Here is a 20,884-nt window from a genome sequence, read left to right on the forward strand (position 1 = left end):
CAGAAGTCCAGTGCATGCTGCTTCACATCTCACCTGGTTAAAGGTGGCAAGGTGTCCACCAGGCAGAAGTCCAGTGCATGCTGCTTCACATCTCACCTGGTTAAAGGTGGCAAGGTGTCCACCGGGCCTCCTCCATTGGTGGAGACTATTGGGGAGAACCAACTCCCTGCTCATGGGAGATGCTGGCAGAATTTAGCTCTCTGGGCTGTGGTACGCACGTCCTTACTGTGGTCCCCACGTCCTTACTTTCTTGCTCCTGTGAGGCGAGAGCTGTCTGGCTTCTGGAGCTTGTGACCGGGAGGAGCTTCTGAAGGTCTCTTTTATGCTCCTCAGAGGGAGCTGACAACTTTGGGGTCTCTTCTCTGGCCCTTAGGGTCCTTTTGCCATCTCTAGGCCTCCTTCCTACACCCTCCATCCAGGTGGCCCTGTGCTGAGCGGCAGATTCCCTCTTCCTGGGAAAGTTCTAGCTTCCTAGGAGATACAAATGATGAAATTTCCTAGGAAGAGACAGAGCTGAGTGCACAAGTGCAAACAGCCCCATTTAGATGTCTGAGGCTCCTCCGAGCACTGATGTCCAAGTGGACATTTAGGGGGTGGAGCTGTGTGAAGTGCCCAGGAGGACATTCTGGCTGAGGGTCAGCAGATACAGGGACCCGGGCACTGGGCCAGTTTGGCAGTGAGTGGGAAGCTCAGCTGAATGATGGCGTCAAGCAGAGGCCAGGAGGCGGGCAGCTGGCAGACACTTGTCGGCGCGAAGGCCAAGGTTTTAGTCTAAGTACAGTGTCCACTGTTGAAGGGTTTTAAGAAAGGGCATCGCTAAGCCGGGGAATTTGGCTGAAAACTAGGATGGATTTTCCCTAACTTCCCTTTTGTAATGGATGGGAGGGGGGACAGTGTGTGATAAAATAAAACGGAATTTTAGACATAATAAGTTTGAGAAATCAATATTGTATTTTCCAGACTGCTTTCTGGTAAGTCGTATTTTCACTCCCCTCCTCCAACCCAACAGTGAGCTGGAGGAAGGGAGAGGTTTATGTCATCTGCCTCAGAATGAGCCTTTGTCCCCCGACAGAGACGCATGCTTGGTAGACGGTCATCCTATACATTCCGAGGAGGGAGACTGGAAATATTTCAGTGACTAAATAGGGCTTTGAGATGCTTGAGCTATCGCGATAGTAATCTAAAATGAAAATCTAAACTGTCTCCTACACATTTTGAGGATTAGTGGTTACACCAGTAGCCCTGGGAGAAAGAACGTGAGCTGAGAGCATCACATGGGCCAAAGGTGTGTGATTACAAGGAGAAGCCATCTGTTAAGCTACAGAAATGCAATGAGAAGATTCTATACTAAAAGCAACATGTTAGCACACAAACAAAATCACAGTGCATTACGCAGAGGGTGCCAAAAACTGTGTATGCATTTTAAGAAAGGAAAAAAAACCGTATTAAATGTGTAATACTCAAGTCACGTTTGACCACTGTAATTACAAGGGGCGCTCACTGTGACTTCTGCTCATCTTCCCCTGTTGGTGTCTGTTGAGCACTTCATAAAATGCATCTATAATTTTTGGTATCTTCTGTATATTTTTCAAAAGCCATTTTTACCTGAGGAAAATATGAGTCATCCTGCACATTTTGACAAGCTGTTTGCTAATTTAATTTTTCATCAGAAAAAAATTACCAATAACTCATGAATAAACATTATCATCATTTATGTAATAACTACCAGGCCCCAAGCCAGGGACACCCTATTATGGCACCCCAGTGCCTTAATGCCTTACTGTGTTATACTGCAGTTAATTCAATTTGTCCTCTATGAATTTCACGCTGCACACATCTTCCAGGCTGTGGAACTAGCACACTAATATTAAAGTGGTAATCAAGATTGCCTCTAAATATTCATAGCAATAAATGACTCCCTCGTGCCCCATGAATGCCAGGGCTACAGCCGGAGCATTTATTTAGTGCTGGAGAGGGATCTAGTTATTTTAGAGTTCCCTTGAACGCAATATTTTAATATTGTTGTTCTGCTTGAAAAATTAGATCCCTCTGAGCTTCCAGTATCGACAGAGGAGATGAATGACTTTGGCTCAGACCCGACCCTAGTCTTTGAAGAGGTAACCTAGGAGCCGTGTGGCGGAGACGACTTGTTCTCATTTTTTGGATGGTGATTCCCTCCTGCCCGCCCCTGTGCTGTCATTCCACTGCCCTGTCATTTTACCTTCACGATCAGGATCACATTTCCCGAAGTCATTGAAAATGTCATATGAACACAAGGACATGATGCTGTATGTCATTCCATCTACCAGGGGAAAAAAATTAATGCTCCCACACCCATGAAAAATTACATTTATGGATTCCAGATATTTTGTACCCATTACAGGTGGAATAATTTAGATTCAAATTTGGATCAGCCTCTAATTACGCAAATTAAAGAAAGGCAGAACAACATGAATAATATCAAGAAAAAAACCTCTGTATCTGATCAGCTAATCCCTTTTACATACCCGTTTATACCCCCAGGATGCCCTGCCCAAGTGCATGTGGGCGACCTCGGAGAGAACAGGGCATCTGGGTCCCGGCCACCCAGCCAGCCAGAAACTCCTCTCTGAGGAGCCATGTGGCTCCTGGGAACATATAAGTGTCTGAAATGTGTAGCCTTGTAACACTACTGTCCTAGGAGGAAGAGGGAATTCGGGGTAAATGCTCTATCGACTTTGGGATTTAGCTTCTCACCTTCATGTCCCACAGAGCAACTTAGATCTGAGTGCTGGATGGGATTGGGAGGGGGTGAGGCATAACTAAAAATAGCGAGAGCTGTTTTATGAAAAACTCGGCAATACATTTGACCTCAGCTGAGGTCCTGTATTATAAGATGATTACACACATGCTCACATGCAGGTAAGTAGAGATATCAATACATATCAATCCTTGTAGCTTAAGAGGGCATGAAATGGGAAAAAATTGTATCAATTCACTTGTCCTTTCAAACTAAAGGAAAAAAAGTTCATTCTCATGACTTTGGAGTAATCAGGAACCACTGAGCGCTGCTGTGAATTCCTCTCGGCTCTGTTGTTAAAGAGAACCTGCCTCCGTGTCCGAAGCTGTCTCCCTGAGTGGCTCTTTTCTTCTTTCCTGTTTAACATCCCGCGGGAAGTGGTCCTGTCCTCCCAGGGATGCCCATTCCACAGATTTCCCTTCCATCTGCCTGTGGCCCTTTCTGGCTACTGCCTGCTTGTTCCTTCACCTCCAGCCTGGCATTTCTCCCCCTCCGCTCCCCACCATGGCCTTCAGCCACTCTCACCTGTGCAGTCCGCAATCCTGGATCACACCCCCGACCCCACCTCCTTTGTCCAGCCTGTCACTGGGCCCTGAACACTGCTCAGACCTGTCTAGTAGGTTCAAGTACATGGGAACGTTGACAGCAGCATTATAAGAGCAAAGAGAAGCATGAGACAAAACCCCAGAGTCCGTCTGTAGGAGAATGGGTATATCCATTGTGTGTACAATAAACTACCAGGTAACAGTGAAATATGGGGAGCAGCGCATCACACACCCACCTGCATGAATCTAGCAAATGTAAGGTTAGGGAAAAGACACCAGTCCAGTCAAAAAAGACTAGAGAAAATATGAGGCCACTGTTAGAAGGTTCAAAGTAGTAAAGCTAAGCAGTGTGTTCCTCGGGAATACAGACCCTGGGGATGAGGCTACAGGAAATTAAGGTCATGATTAGGAGAAAGTTCAAGGTAATGGGTCTCTCGCTCCAGGAATGAAGAAATGTAATAATGAACTTGGAGGTGGGGGGGTGAGTGGACTCAACTGCCTCTCCTTTTACCCCCAAATTTATATGCTGAAATCTTGAGCCCCAGTACCTTGGATGTGACTGTATTTAGAGACATACCCTTTAAAGAGGTAATTAAGGTAAAAATAAGGTCATTTGATCTTGGAACTGTGAGAAAATTAATTTCCGTTGTTTAAGCACCCAGTGTGAGGTGATCTGTGGTGACCGTCCCCAGACTAACACGGGGGCTTCTACGATCCTGATAATGTCTTGCCTTTTCAGAGGGGTGGTAGGGGATTATTTTATTGTTGTTTTTCAGATTATACGTATACATTTGACACACTCTTTTGGATGTACATTCCCAATTTAAAAAGTAGAATTACCATTACTGCCAAAATATTTCTGACCTGTCTATTCCCATTTAATTGATTTCCTCAGCCAATGCAGTTAACTGTAAGCATTCAACAAAAGACCCTGTCCCATTAGGGGAATCGATACATCATTTTTAAGAAAAAGAATTCTGCGTTTCACTGGTACTACTTCATCAACTTCAATAGATAACAATGAAAAATAAAGTGGGATGAATACGTGTGTTTAAACCAAGATGTCTGAGGCAGTTAGCAGTTTTGAAGGAGCAAAGCTGTGTCTCCCCCTCCATTGATTTCCCCTGTACCATTCATATCTCAGCGAAAATATGTAAAGATTGTCTTGCTTCCCTGGAGAAAAGTATGCTCTTTGAATGATGTTGACATTACAGTGTTAAAACAGTTCTTCTGGGTACTTTACGTAGAATTAGCACAAATGTTTATATTTAAACTAGCTCCATTCTTTGGGGGAACAGGATGCCACAAACACTTAATTTTTATTCACAAATACAGGTGTCAGGATTTCTCTTTGAGATAGTTATGTTTATGTTGGTATCTTAGGCAGACAGATTTGTAGCTAAAGTAACTTATATGTACACACAAACATGGTATTTGGGTACATTTTGACAGAATACTGAGACATTTTCTATTGTTTTGTAAGCATAACTAATCTCATTTTTCAAAGATATAATTAATAAGTACACATTGCAAACCCTGGAGAGAATATTGTATACATATTTATAATTAAGTCAAGTAAGGATAAGTAAATATAGGCAAAGATCCCCCCCAGACTCAAAAGCAAGTAACTATACAGAACTTAAAAACACATTTACATTCTGTGTTAAAAAGAGATGATGTGTGTTCACTGTCACATAGGATCGAATAGTAATGTCAATTTTAAAACTTTGGCAAACACTCAGAAATCCATATAGTTCCTATACGCACCAGACCATGTCAAAATATATAAATTAAAGTAGAATGTGTGTCTGGTTGTTTGCTAGGATGAATCCACAACAAATAAGTCCTATTTAAAACTGAAAATATACGTAAGAACTTTGTGTATGTGGAAATTCACCAGTTTAACTCTCAGGCTTCTGTGGCTATTTAAAATGGTATCATCCACCAATTAAAATTGGCAAAGACTCTCCTAAATTTTTTTTTAAGAAAAAAATCCTTTTTGTTTGTACCCAGTTTTATCTCCTGGAAGTACCAATATTTTATATATTTTTTATTAAATCATAGCTGTGTACATTAATGCAATCATGGGGTACAGTGTGCTGGTTTTATATACAATTTTGGTGCATCTTACAAGGGCACATGTAAAATTTACTAGGTGTAGAATATAAATGTCTTAACACAATAACTAAGAAAATACTGTGAAGGCTATGGTACCAATGTTTTAAATAGTTTGTTACTTAGGAAGCCATTGGATGATGCAAGTTTTACACATCACTAACTCAGAGCTGCCCCAAAACACTTTCTATATAGAAATTTTCCATATCTGTGCTGCTACCAGCCACATGGGTCTACTTTGTCCTGAAATGTGCCCAGAGTGACTGATGAACTAATTTTAAAATTTTAGGTAATTTAGATTTAAATAGACATACGTAGCTGATGGCTACCATACCAGACATAGACTACAAGAAAATTTGCAAAGAGCGGCCCTAAAAACAAATTGAATAGGACTCCAGCCTTGATTGGCCCCCAGTAATTGGGCCGTAGTTTGTGCATGATTCGTCTTTTCCCCAAAACTCACGTGCCCTTCAGTTGTTGTTTTTGGATAAACTTTGCTTCAGGTTAACTAATTATTTTCAGGCTTGCTATTTGGAACCTCCGGTTCATTTTCTCTTAAAGTGCAGGAATATATAGTTGGTTGGTTCAGAGATAGCTGGTCAAAAGGTCTCTTGGACTCTGGAATCGTAACAGTGCCTTTAAAATATGGAATATTAGAACACAATATATAAGCCTTTTATTCTCATAGCTCCCATATAATCATAAGCCCCAAAGCTCACAGAACAAAGGCTGACAAAACCAACACCACAGCAGTACACGTAATTCAACGTGCTGGTAGTGCTGTCCACTTGCCCTGCCCATGCCTTGCTGACCAGTCAAAAGTAGATGCCTTTGAGCACGTGGTGCTTCCTCCACAGGATGGCCCAATCCTCAGTCCATGTTTCTCTTTCTAAGCTGCCAAGAAACCTTAATTTATGCACTGGGATGGCACAGCATTGGTCCTGTTCTTAGGGTCACCAAATCATTTGTGAATAAAAGGAGTTGGGGGCAGTGCCTATGGTTCAAAGGAATAGGGCGCCGGCCCCATATGCCAGAGGTGGCGGGTTCAAACCCAGCCCCAGCCAAAAACTATTAAAAAATTAAAAAATAAAAAGAGTTGGTGTGGTAAAGGAGGGAGTGTGTGTGAGGTCTCAAGGGTATGTAGCCAAAAGAGCTGGGGCCGTGTCCGTGCCCTGTGAGAGGCCACTGTGTGTTCAGGCTCTTGCCCTGAGCTTCAGTAGTCAGCGTCTCACACTGTTCCCAAGAAGAGCATGTGTTTTTCTCTCCCTCTGTCGAATACGCCCATAGAACATGTCCTGAGGTTGGCAAGTCAAAGCCTATTGTTTCCCAGTGACTCTTCTTGTTTATCTTTCAGAATCACCCAGAAGTGTTGAATGTTCGAATGCAACTGGAAAGCAAAGAACTGATCATCAATCTGGAGAGAAATGCGTAAGTCAAGTTCATTCTTGTTTATCGCACTATGGGAGAACATAGAGACACCTTGGGAGGGAAAGCGCCGTGCAGTTCCTGTTGGTGTCTGGGGAAATAGAGTAAATCCTTGGGTTCACCATCCAAATGTGGACTCGAGTCTGGAATTAACTTCAAAAAATTATCCTGTGGAAAAATAAAGAATCTTATCATTCTGAAAAGGAACTTTACAACTCAGAAAGTTTTTTTTAATCATAGTTGCATTTTTTTTTTTAGAGCCTGATTTTTCAAGGAGAGTATTGAGCATCCCCATCTGTTCAAGTTAACTGTGTTCCATAATTAGTAGAATTTTGACAATTCCTGGATTATATAAGAGGAAACGGCTTCAGATGGATAGAAACTGTTTTCTCCCTGAGAAATAACAAGAGTTTAACTTTCAAAGTTTATCTCTCATGGTTTGAACTATTTAGTTCATCCTTTTATTTAAAAATTTGGTCCTTTGGGGGAAAATTATCTAAGTTTTCATTATATTTTTTCTGGACCACATGGATATTATTATCATGAATTTTGTATCCCTTACCACGAGAAAGCTGGGTCTGCCTCCGAGGATAAGTAAAATTCCTTACACTCTGGTCACCCTCAAACATTCCTCAGATATAAAGGACCCTTAAAATTCTATGTCATTAGTACCAGAAAAGAGCTTATTCGTTCTTCTAAGTAGCAATTTGTATTTAAAGGTATAAATCAATTTCAAAGTTCTACTTGATTCAAAATAGCAGTTTCTGTCCTCCAGAAGTTCTGGGCCCTGTTCCTCATCCATCAGAAACTTGCTGGGTTGGACGGCCTCACCAGGCTGAGTGCTGCCAGGGATGTGAGGTCCCAAAAGCCTGACTTTGCACCTCTGTGGAAACAAGTCTGATCGTGTACTTGTATCGGTGCTTTGATTTTAGGGTACTAAGCAAATCGCACAAAAGACACTGTCAGTGGTCTATCCCAGCCTTTGATATCTAACACCACAAAATACTAAAATGTATATAAACTCCGCGGCCTGCTCCTTTGCAGTTTTTCCCTGCATGCTTCCCCTTCACCATTACGTGGATCAGAGCTTTGTGTACAGCAGACGGTGTGTTTTTACCTCTTCTTGTGACTTGATGATCTTAAAATAGCGGTTCAGGCGCAGGTGTCAAGGAATCGGATCTGAACAGAAAACTATGTATTGCTTTTGATGTGTCTCAAAGGACTTTCCTCTCAGCAAAGGAAATATCTTTGTGCTCTTTCTTTTGTTGTTAGTGTAAGTACACTGTGGAACTTTAAATATTTTTATACTGCTGTTTGTGGTTTTGAAATTCTCTCAGTGGAGGAAACCAGGTATTCCCTGAAAGATCAGAAGAACAAAAGCCTTCGGGAGGAGACGCGTTTCTGCGAGGGGATATTGGGTTTGGCAGCTGGGTTTAGGAAGTTTCCCTATCCCACCTGCTCCCCTCGTTAGACGGCTACAGGAACATGGTGCCGAGCCTGAAGGAGGCCAGGCTTGAGCTTTTGCTTTGGTGTTAGAACTATAGGTAGAGAAACAAAACTGGATTTAATACAAACCTTAAGTTGTTTTCATTATGAAAGGAATACATGCCCAGGGAAGAAAGTTGAACACCATGTGGATGAAAAAGAACAAAAAACCAAAACAATCCCCCCAAAAGTGCTCCTACTACCAACGCTGGCTAATATTTTGGTGGATTATATGATCTTTTTCTTATAAGTAAGGCTTTGCTTCTTCTATTTTCTTGGTTGATGTCCTGTTCTGACCACAGTTTTACATCCTACTTCTTCATTTAGTTTGATAACAGACGTACACTCCCAGGCAGAAATAGCTTCTTAGAGCCCACCTGGTTCTCTGAGTTTATAAAATAGCTGAATGGCCTCTCCATGGTTATCTCTGAAATGATTTACTTTCCACCGCTGAGGGTACAGTCATACAGTGACTACTGGACAGTGGCTAATTTGTATAAATAGCATTTTAAAGCATGTCTTAATTTGCTCCCCTTTCAATTCTGGGTCTTTCTTTCACTAGATAATCTCACAAGTGGAGCAGTCAGAAACATAAACTATCTCTTCTCCATTTATTTTTCTCTCCCCAACCGCTGCCAACCTACATTTGCAAAAAGTATGTAATATGTTTCTATGATATTCCGTATTGTGTTTTAATTATTTTACTTGAATCAATTATAGAGATTCCTTTCTGTTAAAAGTAACATTTTCATAATTAAGCCATGCCGCTATTATCGGGCATTATCCTAAATACTTCAGTGTAACAATTTTTTTTTTCTTAGCAGTTTTTGTAGTTTTTGCCCGGGGCTGGGTTTGAACCCGCCACCTCTGGCATATGGGGTCTGCACCCTACTCCTTTGAGCCACAGGCGCTGCCCCAGTGTAACAGTTTTTTTGAAAAAGTTTACAGGTCCATTTCAAATGGACTGTACCTTTAAGGCAGTGAATACTAAAAGAAATCTACGACTGTGTAAGTGGAGTGAAATTCTTGCGCTCTTTTAACTTATAAACTTGTCAGACATAAAAGGTAATTAATCATTCGGTATAATAGAATTTTTAATTTGTGTAGCCTTTGGCCCAATAGATCCAATTCAGAGAGTTTATCCAAATAAAGCTATTAGAACCCAAAGATAAAAATATAAGCAAAAGCCATTTAAATATTTAACAGCCGGTACTGTAATAGAGGGCCTGATGAATCAGAAAGCAAGCTGGTTGGGCCCCTGTTTAAGTGCATCCAGGCCAGGAATCACCAGTGCTCAGAACGTTTTAGCTAAAAGTACATCAGTAGGAGAGGCATTAGAGAAATTATGGCTCAGCTGTGAAACAGAATACTGCACAAACATGGAAAAGGATGGATACTTTTACTGTAGAAAGCTCATGGTATAATAAGTGTAAACAGAAAGTTAGGAAACCGTTTTCACAGTATTCAGGTTTTGTTTTTAAATTATGCACGTGACATGAATCTCTAGGTAGTAAGATTATGGAAGATTTCTACTTTCTTTATTGCCTTAATGTTTTGTGACAAGAAAATATTACTTTTAAAATTAGGTGAAAAAACCTTTTTCCTTTGAAGGAAAAAAAATTGTTGTAAAAGCTTGATAATGTTTAGTGATAAGAATGTGGAAGTATTTGTTATTCATATAAAGAAAGTGGTGAAAGGCCATTGTGAAGGCCTCCAGCAATTTTCAAAGGGCAAAAAAGGTCTAACTATTGAATATTAGGTCTTTAAATATCCAGAAATTTAATTGAAAACCTGCTTAGAAACCATAACCTAAATAAAAGTGGCCCCAGTCTCTTAAATCATAGGAGTTATAATCCACAGCTAATTCTGAAAGAGAGTCACCTAATTAACCCCACTCAAGATGCTTCCGTGGTAAACCAATTCTTCATGCCACTGGGCTGATTTTTTATTAAATAGTTTTTCAGAGGATCTATTTTATTTGCTTTCTAACATCCTTAATTTGTGCAAAGATTGGACGCTGTTCACTTCCAATCTGTATTTGTGTAGCCATAATTGAGTGTTTAAAGAAACGCCAAGCTTCCCCTGAGAAGCATTTTTCACCATGTTGCTGTCTGCTTATGGAACTGTAGAAACCAGGCTCATAACTTTCATAACTCTGCTGGGTCCCTGTGGACCCTTAGGCCATTCCTCAAACAGGTGTTCTGTGAAAGCTCATCTTTGATCAAAATGGTTTATTGGACAGGCTAGCCGGCTCAGACGTCCGTTTTCCCAGCTTAGGATAATTAAGAGAGACGGCCATAGATCACAGCCCGCGCACCTCTCCAACCCAGCGTGCATCCTGTTTTCAAGCCGTTCCCAGCACTGATGGGAGGCAGTTGCCATGGGAAGTCCATGACCAGCTGAATTGTACGTGGGGTGTCTCAGGGCTGGAAGAACTTCAGCACTGACTTTTATTTAGTCTGGAATGATTCCAGACATCTCTTAAGGAACAACTTTAATTAGCATGCACTTTAGAACAGTAGCAGAAAGAGCATCTTAAAATTGTCAAACATGGGCTTAAATATTTGGGGAGATCATCTCTCAGATTCACAGTGCGGGACAGAGGAATGTAGCTGCTGTGGAGACGGCAGGGGGGGCTGAGAGTTGGCTGAATGTCTGTCCATCTGGAGGATGTCAGTCTGTCCATTGTACACGGTGACCTGACCCAGGGCGGACAGGCGGGCTGAGGTTGTGCTGCTGGCCTTAGAGCTGTGGGTACAGCCTCGTCCTGGCCCAGGCCTCCTCGGCCTTCCTGATGAAGACGCAAAGGTGCACTGATCACATTTCCTGCAGCGCAAAGCTGGGTGGGTCACTGTGCTCGCACAGCAGAATCTGGATTATGAAGATTTCAGCAGTTTGGATCAATGGGCCAAAACTAACAAGATGAGGGTTAATGGGGATAAATGTAAAATCCTCTGCTTGGGTTAACCAAAAAATAGATGTTGCAAGTTCCGAGGAAATTTGCTAGCACTTAGCAGTGCCCATGAGTGAGACCTGCAAACTCCACACAGCTCCTGAGGCCGTGGGCTGCTAGAGAGGTGACTGCCACCGGCTGTGTGCAGGAGAGGTAGGCAGTCCTAGGCCAGCATGGGGGGCAGGGGTGACATCTTTCTGCAATGCAGCCACCCTGACCAGGACGCAGCCAGAGCCCTGCACCCTGTGCTGTTCCAAGCTCTGCCTCTGAGAGCCACCTGCCACTCTGTTCTTTTTTCCTCTGGCATTAACAAAGGATGTCCTTAAGGTCAGGAGTAGGGTCCTGACATCCGCCCCCGCCTCCCACATAGCCTGGGCTGTCGCAGGCACTCCATAAGCTTTTCTCAGTTGAGCCAATGACTGAAACTGGTCAACCCAGCCCCAGCCAGAAGTGAGTCACCGGGAGGGAGAAGGTCTGTCCTGGGTGACTGTGAGAAATAGTTCAAGAACACAGGTCTCCGGAAAGGACATGGGGTCTGGAGTTAGGAGCCCCGGCTTTGCTGAGCCTGGCCACGCTTGCGGCTTTCTCTCTGCTATCTCTGAAATAAAAATGGACTAAATGTCCTCATGGAGCCAGTGTGGAAAGCCAGCAATATGATGACCCCTTGGCTTCACTCTAACCATGTTCTAGCTCACACTCTGTCAGTGAGAAGCAGGTCACACCTGCTCCTTACCTGTGAGTCCAGAGGACAATGGGACACCTAGACTCTGTTTCGACCCAGAAGGATTAGCTAGGCCGGGCTGACCCGTTGGTTTCCTGCTGTGTAAGGTTTTTCATTTTCAACCTTGACCTTCTCAGGCACTGAGCTTTTGAAGCGTCTGTTGGAATGTGGAGCGTTTCCCCTTTCCACCTCTGCCCAGCCGCCCCCAGAACCAGGAGCTCCTGACTGCTTGGTTCTAACTACGGATGAGACAGAGCAAAATCACTCCTCGGAACTCACCCATCTCGATTCATGTTTCCATCCTTGGCTTCTCTTCTGCTGTCTCCAGCTCTTTATCAGAATATTCACTCACGCATTATTGAAGTCACAATTTCATATTCACAAATATGTGTTGAATACCACACACTGTGATGGACACTGATGGTAGAGTGGTGAGTAAGATAAAGTCCTTGTCCTCTGGACAAGGTTGGTCACAGCCCAGCACTACACAGATCATCACAGAAACAGCAAGTGAATGACAGTGGCGCCTGGAGCTGAGCAGAGAAGGTTTGGGACCCTTGGTCTGGGGAAGGAAGGTGTGTGATGATGGGCCATTTGAGCCAGGCCTAAAGGGGGATGTGCCAGGTAAAGGGGGGCGAGGGTAGAGGGGTCAAGAGAGAAAGAAGAGCACGTGTCAAGGTCCTGAGGGAGCTTTTCAGAAACTAGCAAGGCCACTGTGCTGAAGAGCAAGAAGGGGAGTCATGAGACAGAGGAAGCCAGGCCATGTGGGGATGAGGACGTCACATCTTTTCAGGCCACAGAAGAAAAGGCCTGGGAACAGGACAATGACAGGGTAGGATCCAGTTCTTTAAAGACCGTCTGGCTGCATGTGAAGGCTAAGTGGGAGGGGTGAGGCGCGAGTGTGGTTGAGACCACATGCTGCCCTTGTCCAGGGGAGAGCAGGTAGAGGCTCCAGCCAACAGGACACCTGGGGGAGGGGGTGAGGCGTGAGTGTGGTTGAGACCACATGCTGCCCTCATCCAGGGGAGAGCAGTGAGTGTGGTTGAGACCACATACTGCCCTCGTCCAGGGGAGAGCAGACGGAGGCTCCAGCCAACAGGACGCCTGTGGGAGGCAGTGAGTAGTTGAGGTGGAATGGTCAGAATCTGATGACCAATTGAACATGTCAGGGTAATGGAAAGGGGGGCATTGAGGACAATTCTATGTGAAATTCTGGGGAACAGTGATGCCTTCAGTCAGGATGGAAAGCCCTAGAAGAAGATTTAGAACTTGCCCTTTGAGCGGTGGCCAGGGGCACAAAGGTACAGTTCCTGGTAAGTGGGCTCTGAGAGTCTAGGAGGGGGTAGATGTGGGGTTTGACAGAATCCATACTGGAGGTGACCTGCACAGGGCTCTCCTGGGGAACTGACATTTCTTTGGGACTCACAGATGTTTGCAGCTGACCCAGTATGGCAGTGGCTGGTGGCTGGGAGCTACAGAGCATGGCCTGCAGTGTGTAGGACACAGGTAGGTGTTGGCTGTGCCCCTGGCAATATCTGAATAGCTGTCACAGCCTAAGGTGATGCCAGTGCCCCATTGAATTCCATGCATATCCTCTTACGGTCTGTCTCCATGGAGTGGGGGGGTGGTGGTGGTGTTCTCTGCCTCAAGCTCAGACACAGACTCTTCCCCTCCTTAAAGTCGAGGGCACTGCTCCACATCACCAGCACTGGGCCCACCTGGGGAACTGGTTACAAAGGGGGTGCCTGGCCCTCCTCTCGCTACTGATCCAGAATCCCCAGCTATAGAGCCTGGTCATCCATATTTTAAACATAATCTCCTACAAGCTTTATTCACACTTTATTTGGAGAGCCCCTAGCCACATGTGGCTATTTAAATTAAACTTAATTTTTAAAAATTAAAATTTTAATTCCTTGGACATAGGAGCCACAGTTTATGGATTCAAAGGCCACCTATGGCTACAGGAACTTTCCATTGTCACACAGAGGATTGGGACTGACAGGCGAATGGCAGCCACCTGGAAACTTCTAGTTTGAGGTTTCTGTCTTAGCTCATGCATTGCCCATGGGAATGTCCTTTCCTACGGAAGTGACCACACCTTTCCTGGCTGTGTAAAGCCTGCAGCATAATAAGCCTGTCCCCTGTCCCAGAGCATCAGGTAGCACCCGTGGTCGTCTCTGTCCACCTTGCTTGAAGAGGTTGTGGTGCCGTCAGAAATTCTCTAAATGTGACTGTGGACTTGTGGGATCCATGCAAGCTCCATGGACGTCAGTGAGCTAAGTCGACCAAACGCCTTCAGATTTAAGTTAAAATCTATCAGCCTCAACATTTAAGATCTTTTTAATTGGGCTGAATTTGGTTTCCTGAATGAGAGCTAAATTCCCTTGAGCTTCTCCCTTCATTTCACTCTTTGAAGTTGTACAGACATTGGAAAAGGTCAGAACACCATTTTTAGAGTTTTTTGTTCATCAACCCACCTTAACTTGAAAGTGCCTAAACTGGTTAAGATCAACCTTTTTAAAACAGGCCCCTCCGGGTTCCAACTGGGGAGTGTGGCGTCCTTGAGTGAACTCTTTTCAAGTTAGAAGAATTCACAAAGGTCGTTTGGTACAAAAGTAGAGTTTCACATTCAAGTCCATCCCTCATCATCCTTTGCTTCTTACGCTCTGGGCTTAACAGTTTTCTGATGAAAATCCTGCTGTACACTTAATGTTTCTTGCCCCAACACTGCAACTCAAGCAGGTGACAGTGGTATTCTGACTCTTTCTAGGTGGCCTCTGGCACCTGAGGGGAGAGCTGATGCCACTGCATCATCCCCTTCCCTGCGCTGAGCCGGTGGGGGTTACATGGGTTATATGCAGAAGTCACGCAGACAGATGTATAGAGACTCAGGCAAGTGTAGTCACATAGGCAAGTGTGTTCACATAGGCAGGTATATAGAGACTCAGGCAGGTGTAGTCACACAGGCAAGTGTATTCACACAGGCAGGTGTATAGAGACTCAGGCAGGTGTAGTCACACAGGCAGGTGTGTTCACACAGGCAGGTGTATAGAGACTCAGGCAGGTGTAGTCACACAGGCAGGTGTGTTCACATAGGCAGGTGTATAGAGACTCAGGCAGGTGTATAGAGACTCAGGCAGGTGTAGTCACACAGGCAGGTGTATTCACACAGGCAGGTGTATAGAGACTCAGGCAGGTATATTCACACAGCCAGGTGTATTCACGCAGGCAGGTGTATGACACAGGCAGGTTTATTCACACAGGCAGGGGTATTCATACAGGCAGGTGTATTCACCCAGGCAGGTGTATGACACAGGTAGGGGTATTTCTGGCCAGCCTCCTCTTCACTTCCCCCAGTTGCATCCTCAACAGAAAGGCCGGCGTGCTGCTGTCTGTGTGGCATACTAACATTGGTCACTTCGACAATAAAGCTAACCCCCTGGAAAGCCTGAAACTTTATCATCATCTTACTAGGTCTGTAAACACAGATTCTGCTAGATTCTTACAGTATAATGCCACGGGAAACCAAAACTCTAGATTACTTCTTTTCAGTTTCCAGAAATGTTTACTTTAAACTCATTACTCTGAGTGCAGTTGAACCTCTGGCTGTGCTTGGCCATGTTTCATAAAGTGTTCGGATAAACTTCAACTTGGTAGTTACAGCTCTCTTTCTCGATTCCTTCTTACTGGTTTATTCTTTATATTAAGTTTTCATACTTTGTTAGAGATGATAAGGGGCCATCGTATAATTCTATTGACCGGTAGCTCATTTGTCCTGTGCTATTAGTATGCGGCAGTGCCAGTCACAATAGCCAGAAGGTGGAAACAACCCAAACGCCCACCAACTGATGAGAGTGGAAACCTAGCGTGGTTACACACGCAACCAAATGTTCCTCGGCCTTCAGAAGGATGGGATTCTGATGTGGGCTGCAGCCTGGATGGGCCTTGAAGGCATTTGCTCAGTGGAATGAGCCAGACAGGAAAGGACAAATGCCCTGTGATTCTTCTTATAGGAGGCCCCAGAACAGACACGGTCCTAGAGGCAGAAGTCGGAGGGTGGTTGCCAGGGTCTGGTACACAGTGTGCTAATGGTGTCACACCTTCTTCATTAATTAGCTGGAATGCTCCCATGGACAACGACTTTCTCTCATCAACTACTGGTGACCCTGATGAAGATGAATTTGGGGGTACCACTCGTAGTCATCGCTCCACCACTGTGTCCCCCAGTTTAGCCTCTTGAATGTGCTAGTTTCCCCCAAAGCCCCGTGTTGAGTGCCCACGTTTGTGGCAGGTTCTGTGGGGTCACAGGGTGTGACACAACCTGTCCCTGAGGGGCCATCAGGTGCTGGATAAATGGCCAATGCTGAAACTGCTCTGCGGAGACCTGATCTTAAGACGAAGCATCCCTGCATCCCAGATGCTGGGGGATGAGAACAGGGAGGCAGGACCCTCAGCTAACTCAGCAGCTCACCGTGCTGGTGGGAGGAGCAGGGGATACACATACTCTGTACCTCAGATGGCTTGTTCCAAGCTGACAATGGGAAATTAAAGAATCTATTTCATTCGAGAGTAGGTTTCATCACACTGAAGAGAAACGGCTGTAATTGGCACTCAAAGACCAAAGGCCTGAGAAGAGAAGAGACAGGCTGAGCCCCTGGTCCAGGCCCCGTGAGAAAAATAAGATGAGGGTGTTTATCTAAAAAGGTTATGAAACATTCCCTTCTTTCTTCCCAGTGTGCTGGAGCATTGCACTGTGGGGTGAGGTGGTTTGACATAAGTGGAGAGAACAAGAGTGTCTTTATTTTCCTTTATGATTTTGCTTCTTATGAAAAACATGTGGTCAGCTAGAGGATGATAGGAGAGCAAGCCCCAGCGGGAGGGTTATTTTGGGAGATGATTTATTTAGATGGAGAGTTATTTTCACAGCCCTTCTAAGACGACCTCTGCAGGTTCAACTGGCCTAGAGAATTTCATTGGTCAGTTTCCTGGTTTTCTTTGAAATGCCGGCAGGCTCCTGTGGAGATGCCAGCAGGGCTGTGTCAGCAGGGAAGAGGCACCCGTGGGACAGAGATCAGTGTCACAGAAGGTCCCTTGGGAGTCGTGGGGTGTGGCTTAATGTACAGTTTTTCACAAAATAAAAAAATTACATTGTCAGTAATGTTCTGATGCTGTTGTATATTTATATCGACAAAATACATAAGACGTTAGGTTAGATGAATGAAAAAAATATAAAATGGCATTAAAAACTTAGTAAAAGTACTAGCCATATAATGTAAGAAATATGTTTAAAATTCACTTAAATTTTGGATCAAATTCATTATCTTACCAAATAGAGTTATGATTGTGGCTAGACCAGATCTCTCCTTACATTCTCTCATCTTCCTGATTCAAAGGCTGTGTATTCCTCTATTGAACCTTGAATTATCTACAGAGACATTACACAAATCTCTCTGTATTTAGAAAAGTGTTTATTCAAGACTGCTGTTTTTCCCAAAGTAATTTTGTGTGTATGAACTTGAACATAACCATTGATGGGGATATATTAATGGATCAGTTAATTAATTAGTTTTTGTGCTATCATATTGTAGAAAAGATTCCAGGTTGCTATAGAACACACCAATTAACTTCTTCCAGTGTACAACATACCCCCCACCAACTGACTCCCTCTTCTGCCTTCGGCTGTGTTTTCAGAGCAGCAGCTCTAGCCCATACTGATACCCGTTATGGATATGTCTATTTGAGGAAGTAATCTGTATACTTGTCATTGTTTTACTTTTATTTTTCTTTTTTTGAGAAAAAGGAGCAAAGAAGAGTTGAGAGTGGTGTAGGGAAGAGGGACTGAGCCAGGGAGAAGGAAATGTCTGGCATTTGTTAGCTTTGTAACGTTTGGCAAATTAATTAACCTCTCGGGTCCTGAGTTCCTCGTCTGTAATCTAAGTCATATCAGTTTGGGGACTGGAGTGCATGGTTTTCAGAGGACACGTTTCCACTCCCCGGTATCTGGCCTCGGGAATATTCCACAATAGGCTCGTTACTTCACCTGGAGGAAGGCTCCAACTAATCCCACTGGCAGAAACTATACTTCTAACACAGGTGAGGAGGTAGATACATTGTATTGTGTTTAGTTGAGACCCATTAAATATTTCCTATGAGAACCGGTTTCTTATTTAGTTGTGTTTTAGTGACCCAGGAAACCACAAGTGAATAGCTCTGTGTTCCTTGGAGAGTAAGACTCCTACGTTGAGTCCAGAAGAGTCTGATTTGTTGGGAGATGTAAACATGTGACATGTCACATCTGAGGGAAATGTATGCTCAAGGGACTCTCCTGGCCAGCACTGGAAACCCAGCCAGCTTGGAATCACCGGATGTATGGAGGCAGGTGGGAAGGGCCAAGGAAGGTGAGATCTCTTGGTCTGGAGCATGGGCGGCGTTTGGTAATAGTTGGAGGCCCTTCATGACACACTGATACTTGATTGAAACCTTGACCTCCTTAAAGGCTTCTAAGATAAGTTTTAAAACAGTTATGATGGTAAAAGAAGGGCCCTTGGGCACGTCTGGGACACTTTGGTTGTGTCCTATTTCTTAAACCAGGTGGTGAGGACCTAAGTGTTTATTTTAATGCTCACTTTTCCACATTCTTTTATGTGTTCACTGTAGGTCATAAAAATAGAACACAGTTTTTGGGTTCATAAAGAGCAATTGTACTGCTCTTTCTGAGCACATGTGCTTTCTTCTGCCCCTCTGACCTCCCTTGGCTACAGATCCCGACTGATTTGGAGAAGACACTATTATTGGAATAAATTTAAGGAAGTGGCCACTTTCCTTGCCAAAACAAAACTTGGCTAAATATTTTGATGAATTGGCATATTTTTTCTATAATCATTGGCATGGAATTTTTATAAGTGGAAGTAGTAAAAATAAATACCAATATTATATAAAGAGTAGGATTTCTCAGAATATATTATTAGTGGAATGTTGATACTGACCTGAGCATAAGTGTATATTGTGCGTGTAGGACATACTATATGATATTACATAATATGGGTTGTTTTGGTAGAACACAGTGTGGTTCATTTTATTAGGCTGAATCAATAACCAATCTGTTATACTTAGAAAAACCTAGTGAAGTGTAATTTCAATGGCTTCTCATAAAATTTTACAGCAGAACAAACTTGGCTTATGCCCTCAAAATAATCTGTAGATTTTGATTTAGGAACAGAAATTAGGGCTTCTTAGAAGGTAATATTTGAATATCAATTTCTTCTAACATTTGAGGATTAAAAACTATTATTAATCCTTGCTTCTGAGTAGATCAAAAAGGACTTTTAAACTAAAGTATGTTTTTGCCATTTTTATTTTTTCCATTGTGACGTATTTGATACTGTACCACACACCGTTCATTTATTCGTATTTATTTGTTTGTGCATTCATCTAATAAGGATGTTTCAGACATTGTGTTGGGGTTTGGAATACCAAATGAATAACATCCAGCTCCTGCCCATCATGGCACTAAAATCCGCCTCTGTTTTATAGAACAGTAAAAGATAGGTGTGTCTGAATTGATTCATAATGAACACTCAGTCAGGGGTATTGATAAATTAAGATTTCTGATTAATGGGAAAATTAGATAAATAACACAATACTGTTCTTTCTTCCCCAATCTTTGACATACCGTTTTCCCCAAAGAATTGAATAACTTTTGCTTTTTCCCAATTACACTCTCCCCAGTATATGTGTGTCTATATTTATGAACCTGTATATATAATTGCTGCTTGGTATCCATAGAGGATTTGTTCCAGGTCGCCCTGCGGATACCCAAATGCAAGGATGCCTGAGTCCCTGGCATAAAATGATGTAGTATTTGTATATGGTCTGTATGCATCCTCTTATATACTATAAATTGTCTCTAGATTACTAACAATACCTAATATTATGCAACGTAAAGCCTACAGAATAGTTATATTGTATTTTTAATTTCTGTTTTTATTGTTATATTGTTTTCACTGTTATTTTTTCAAATATTTAAAACCCCTGGTTGGCTGACTCTGCAGATATGGGACCTATGGATACAGAGGACCAACTGTATGTCCATAAATATGTAGCTAAATATATGTTGCATATTATACAAGCATTTTTTTGTATAGTCTGTGGGTGGTCTGTGTCTATCCCAGTGTCACGGTGCTCACAGGATAGACATATTAGAGATGAATGTCATCACGGTGGCACTGCCATGGCAAGCCTACTGCCCCTTGAGATTGATGGTCTCTGGTTCTGAATGGCAGCCCTGCTCTTAGGTGCCATGGCCATCATGAGTCACCCTCTATCAGCTTCTCCCGTTGCTGCCATCATCGCAATGTGACAGGCTAGCTAAACAATTAACCAGCCATAAGGAAAGGGAGGAATTCTGACTTTCAACCTCTACGTGTTTAAAACAGGGGAGCTGCTTGCCTGTAAAGACTTGTTTTTCTTCCTATTTTTATTCTTACCTTTTTCCTATAGTCCAATTTTTTTAAACAAGAACCAGATGAAACACAGCCCATTAGTTCCTTCAGCCTCCTGTCCTCAGATGAAGCTTTCTTGCTTCCCATACAGAATTTTTAAGGGTTTGGGGCTATCCACACAGCTCCCCTTTCAGACCATGTTGTAATCACTGACCGTTTTTGATTTATGAGAATCCTAGGCAGGAGCACAGGTCAGCTTCAGAATGGAAACTGCTAGTTTGTGTCCACCTGTGCCCGTGAGTCTGGATAACTCAGCTGGCAGGTTAGAGCCCTGGCTCCCAGAGCCCTGGCTCCCAGTAATCGCTCTTTCGTGCCAGGACACATCTGGAGAGTCAAGAAGAGACTCTGGCCATTTTGCAA

At 43.4% G+C, this 20,884-nt stretch overlaps 1 protein-coding gene across 1 annotated transcript in view; it reads left to right on the top strand.

The window, feature by feature from the left end:
• The window catches only part of ADAM12 (ADAM metallopeptidase domain 12), a 275,334-nt gene that overhangs the window by 37,641 nt on the left and 216,809 nt on the right, over nucleotides 1-20,884 (top strand). The window contains exon 2 of the mRNA XM_023515635.1: nucleotides 6,794-6,867. Coding sequence (XP_023371403.1) covers nucleotides 6,794-6,867 — 74 coding nt within the window. The remainder of the gene's footprint in view (nucleotides 1-6,793; nucleotides 6,868-20,884) is intronic.

The sequence above is a fragment of the Otolemur garnettii genome, unplaced genomic scaffold (assembly GCF_000181295.1).
Source record: "Otolemur garnettii isolate 467f Iridium unplaced genomic scaffold, OtoGar3 scaffold00075, whole genome shotgun sequence".
Lineage (NCBI taxonomy): Eukaryota > Metazoa > Chordata > Mammalia > Primates > Galagidae > Otolemur > Otolemur garnettii.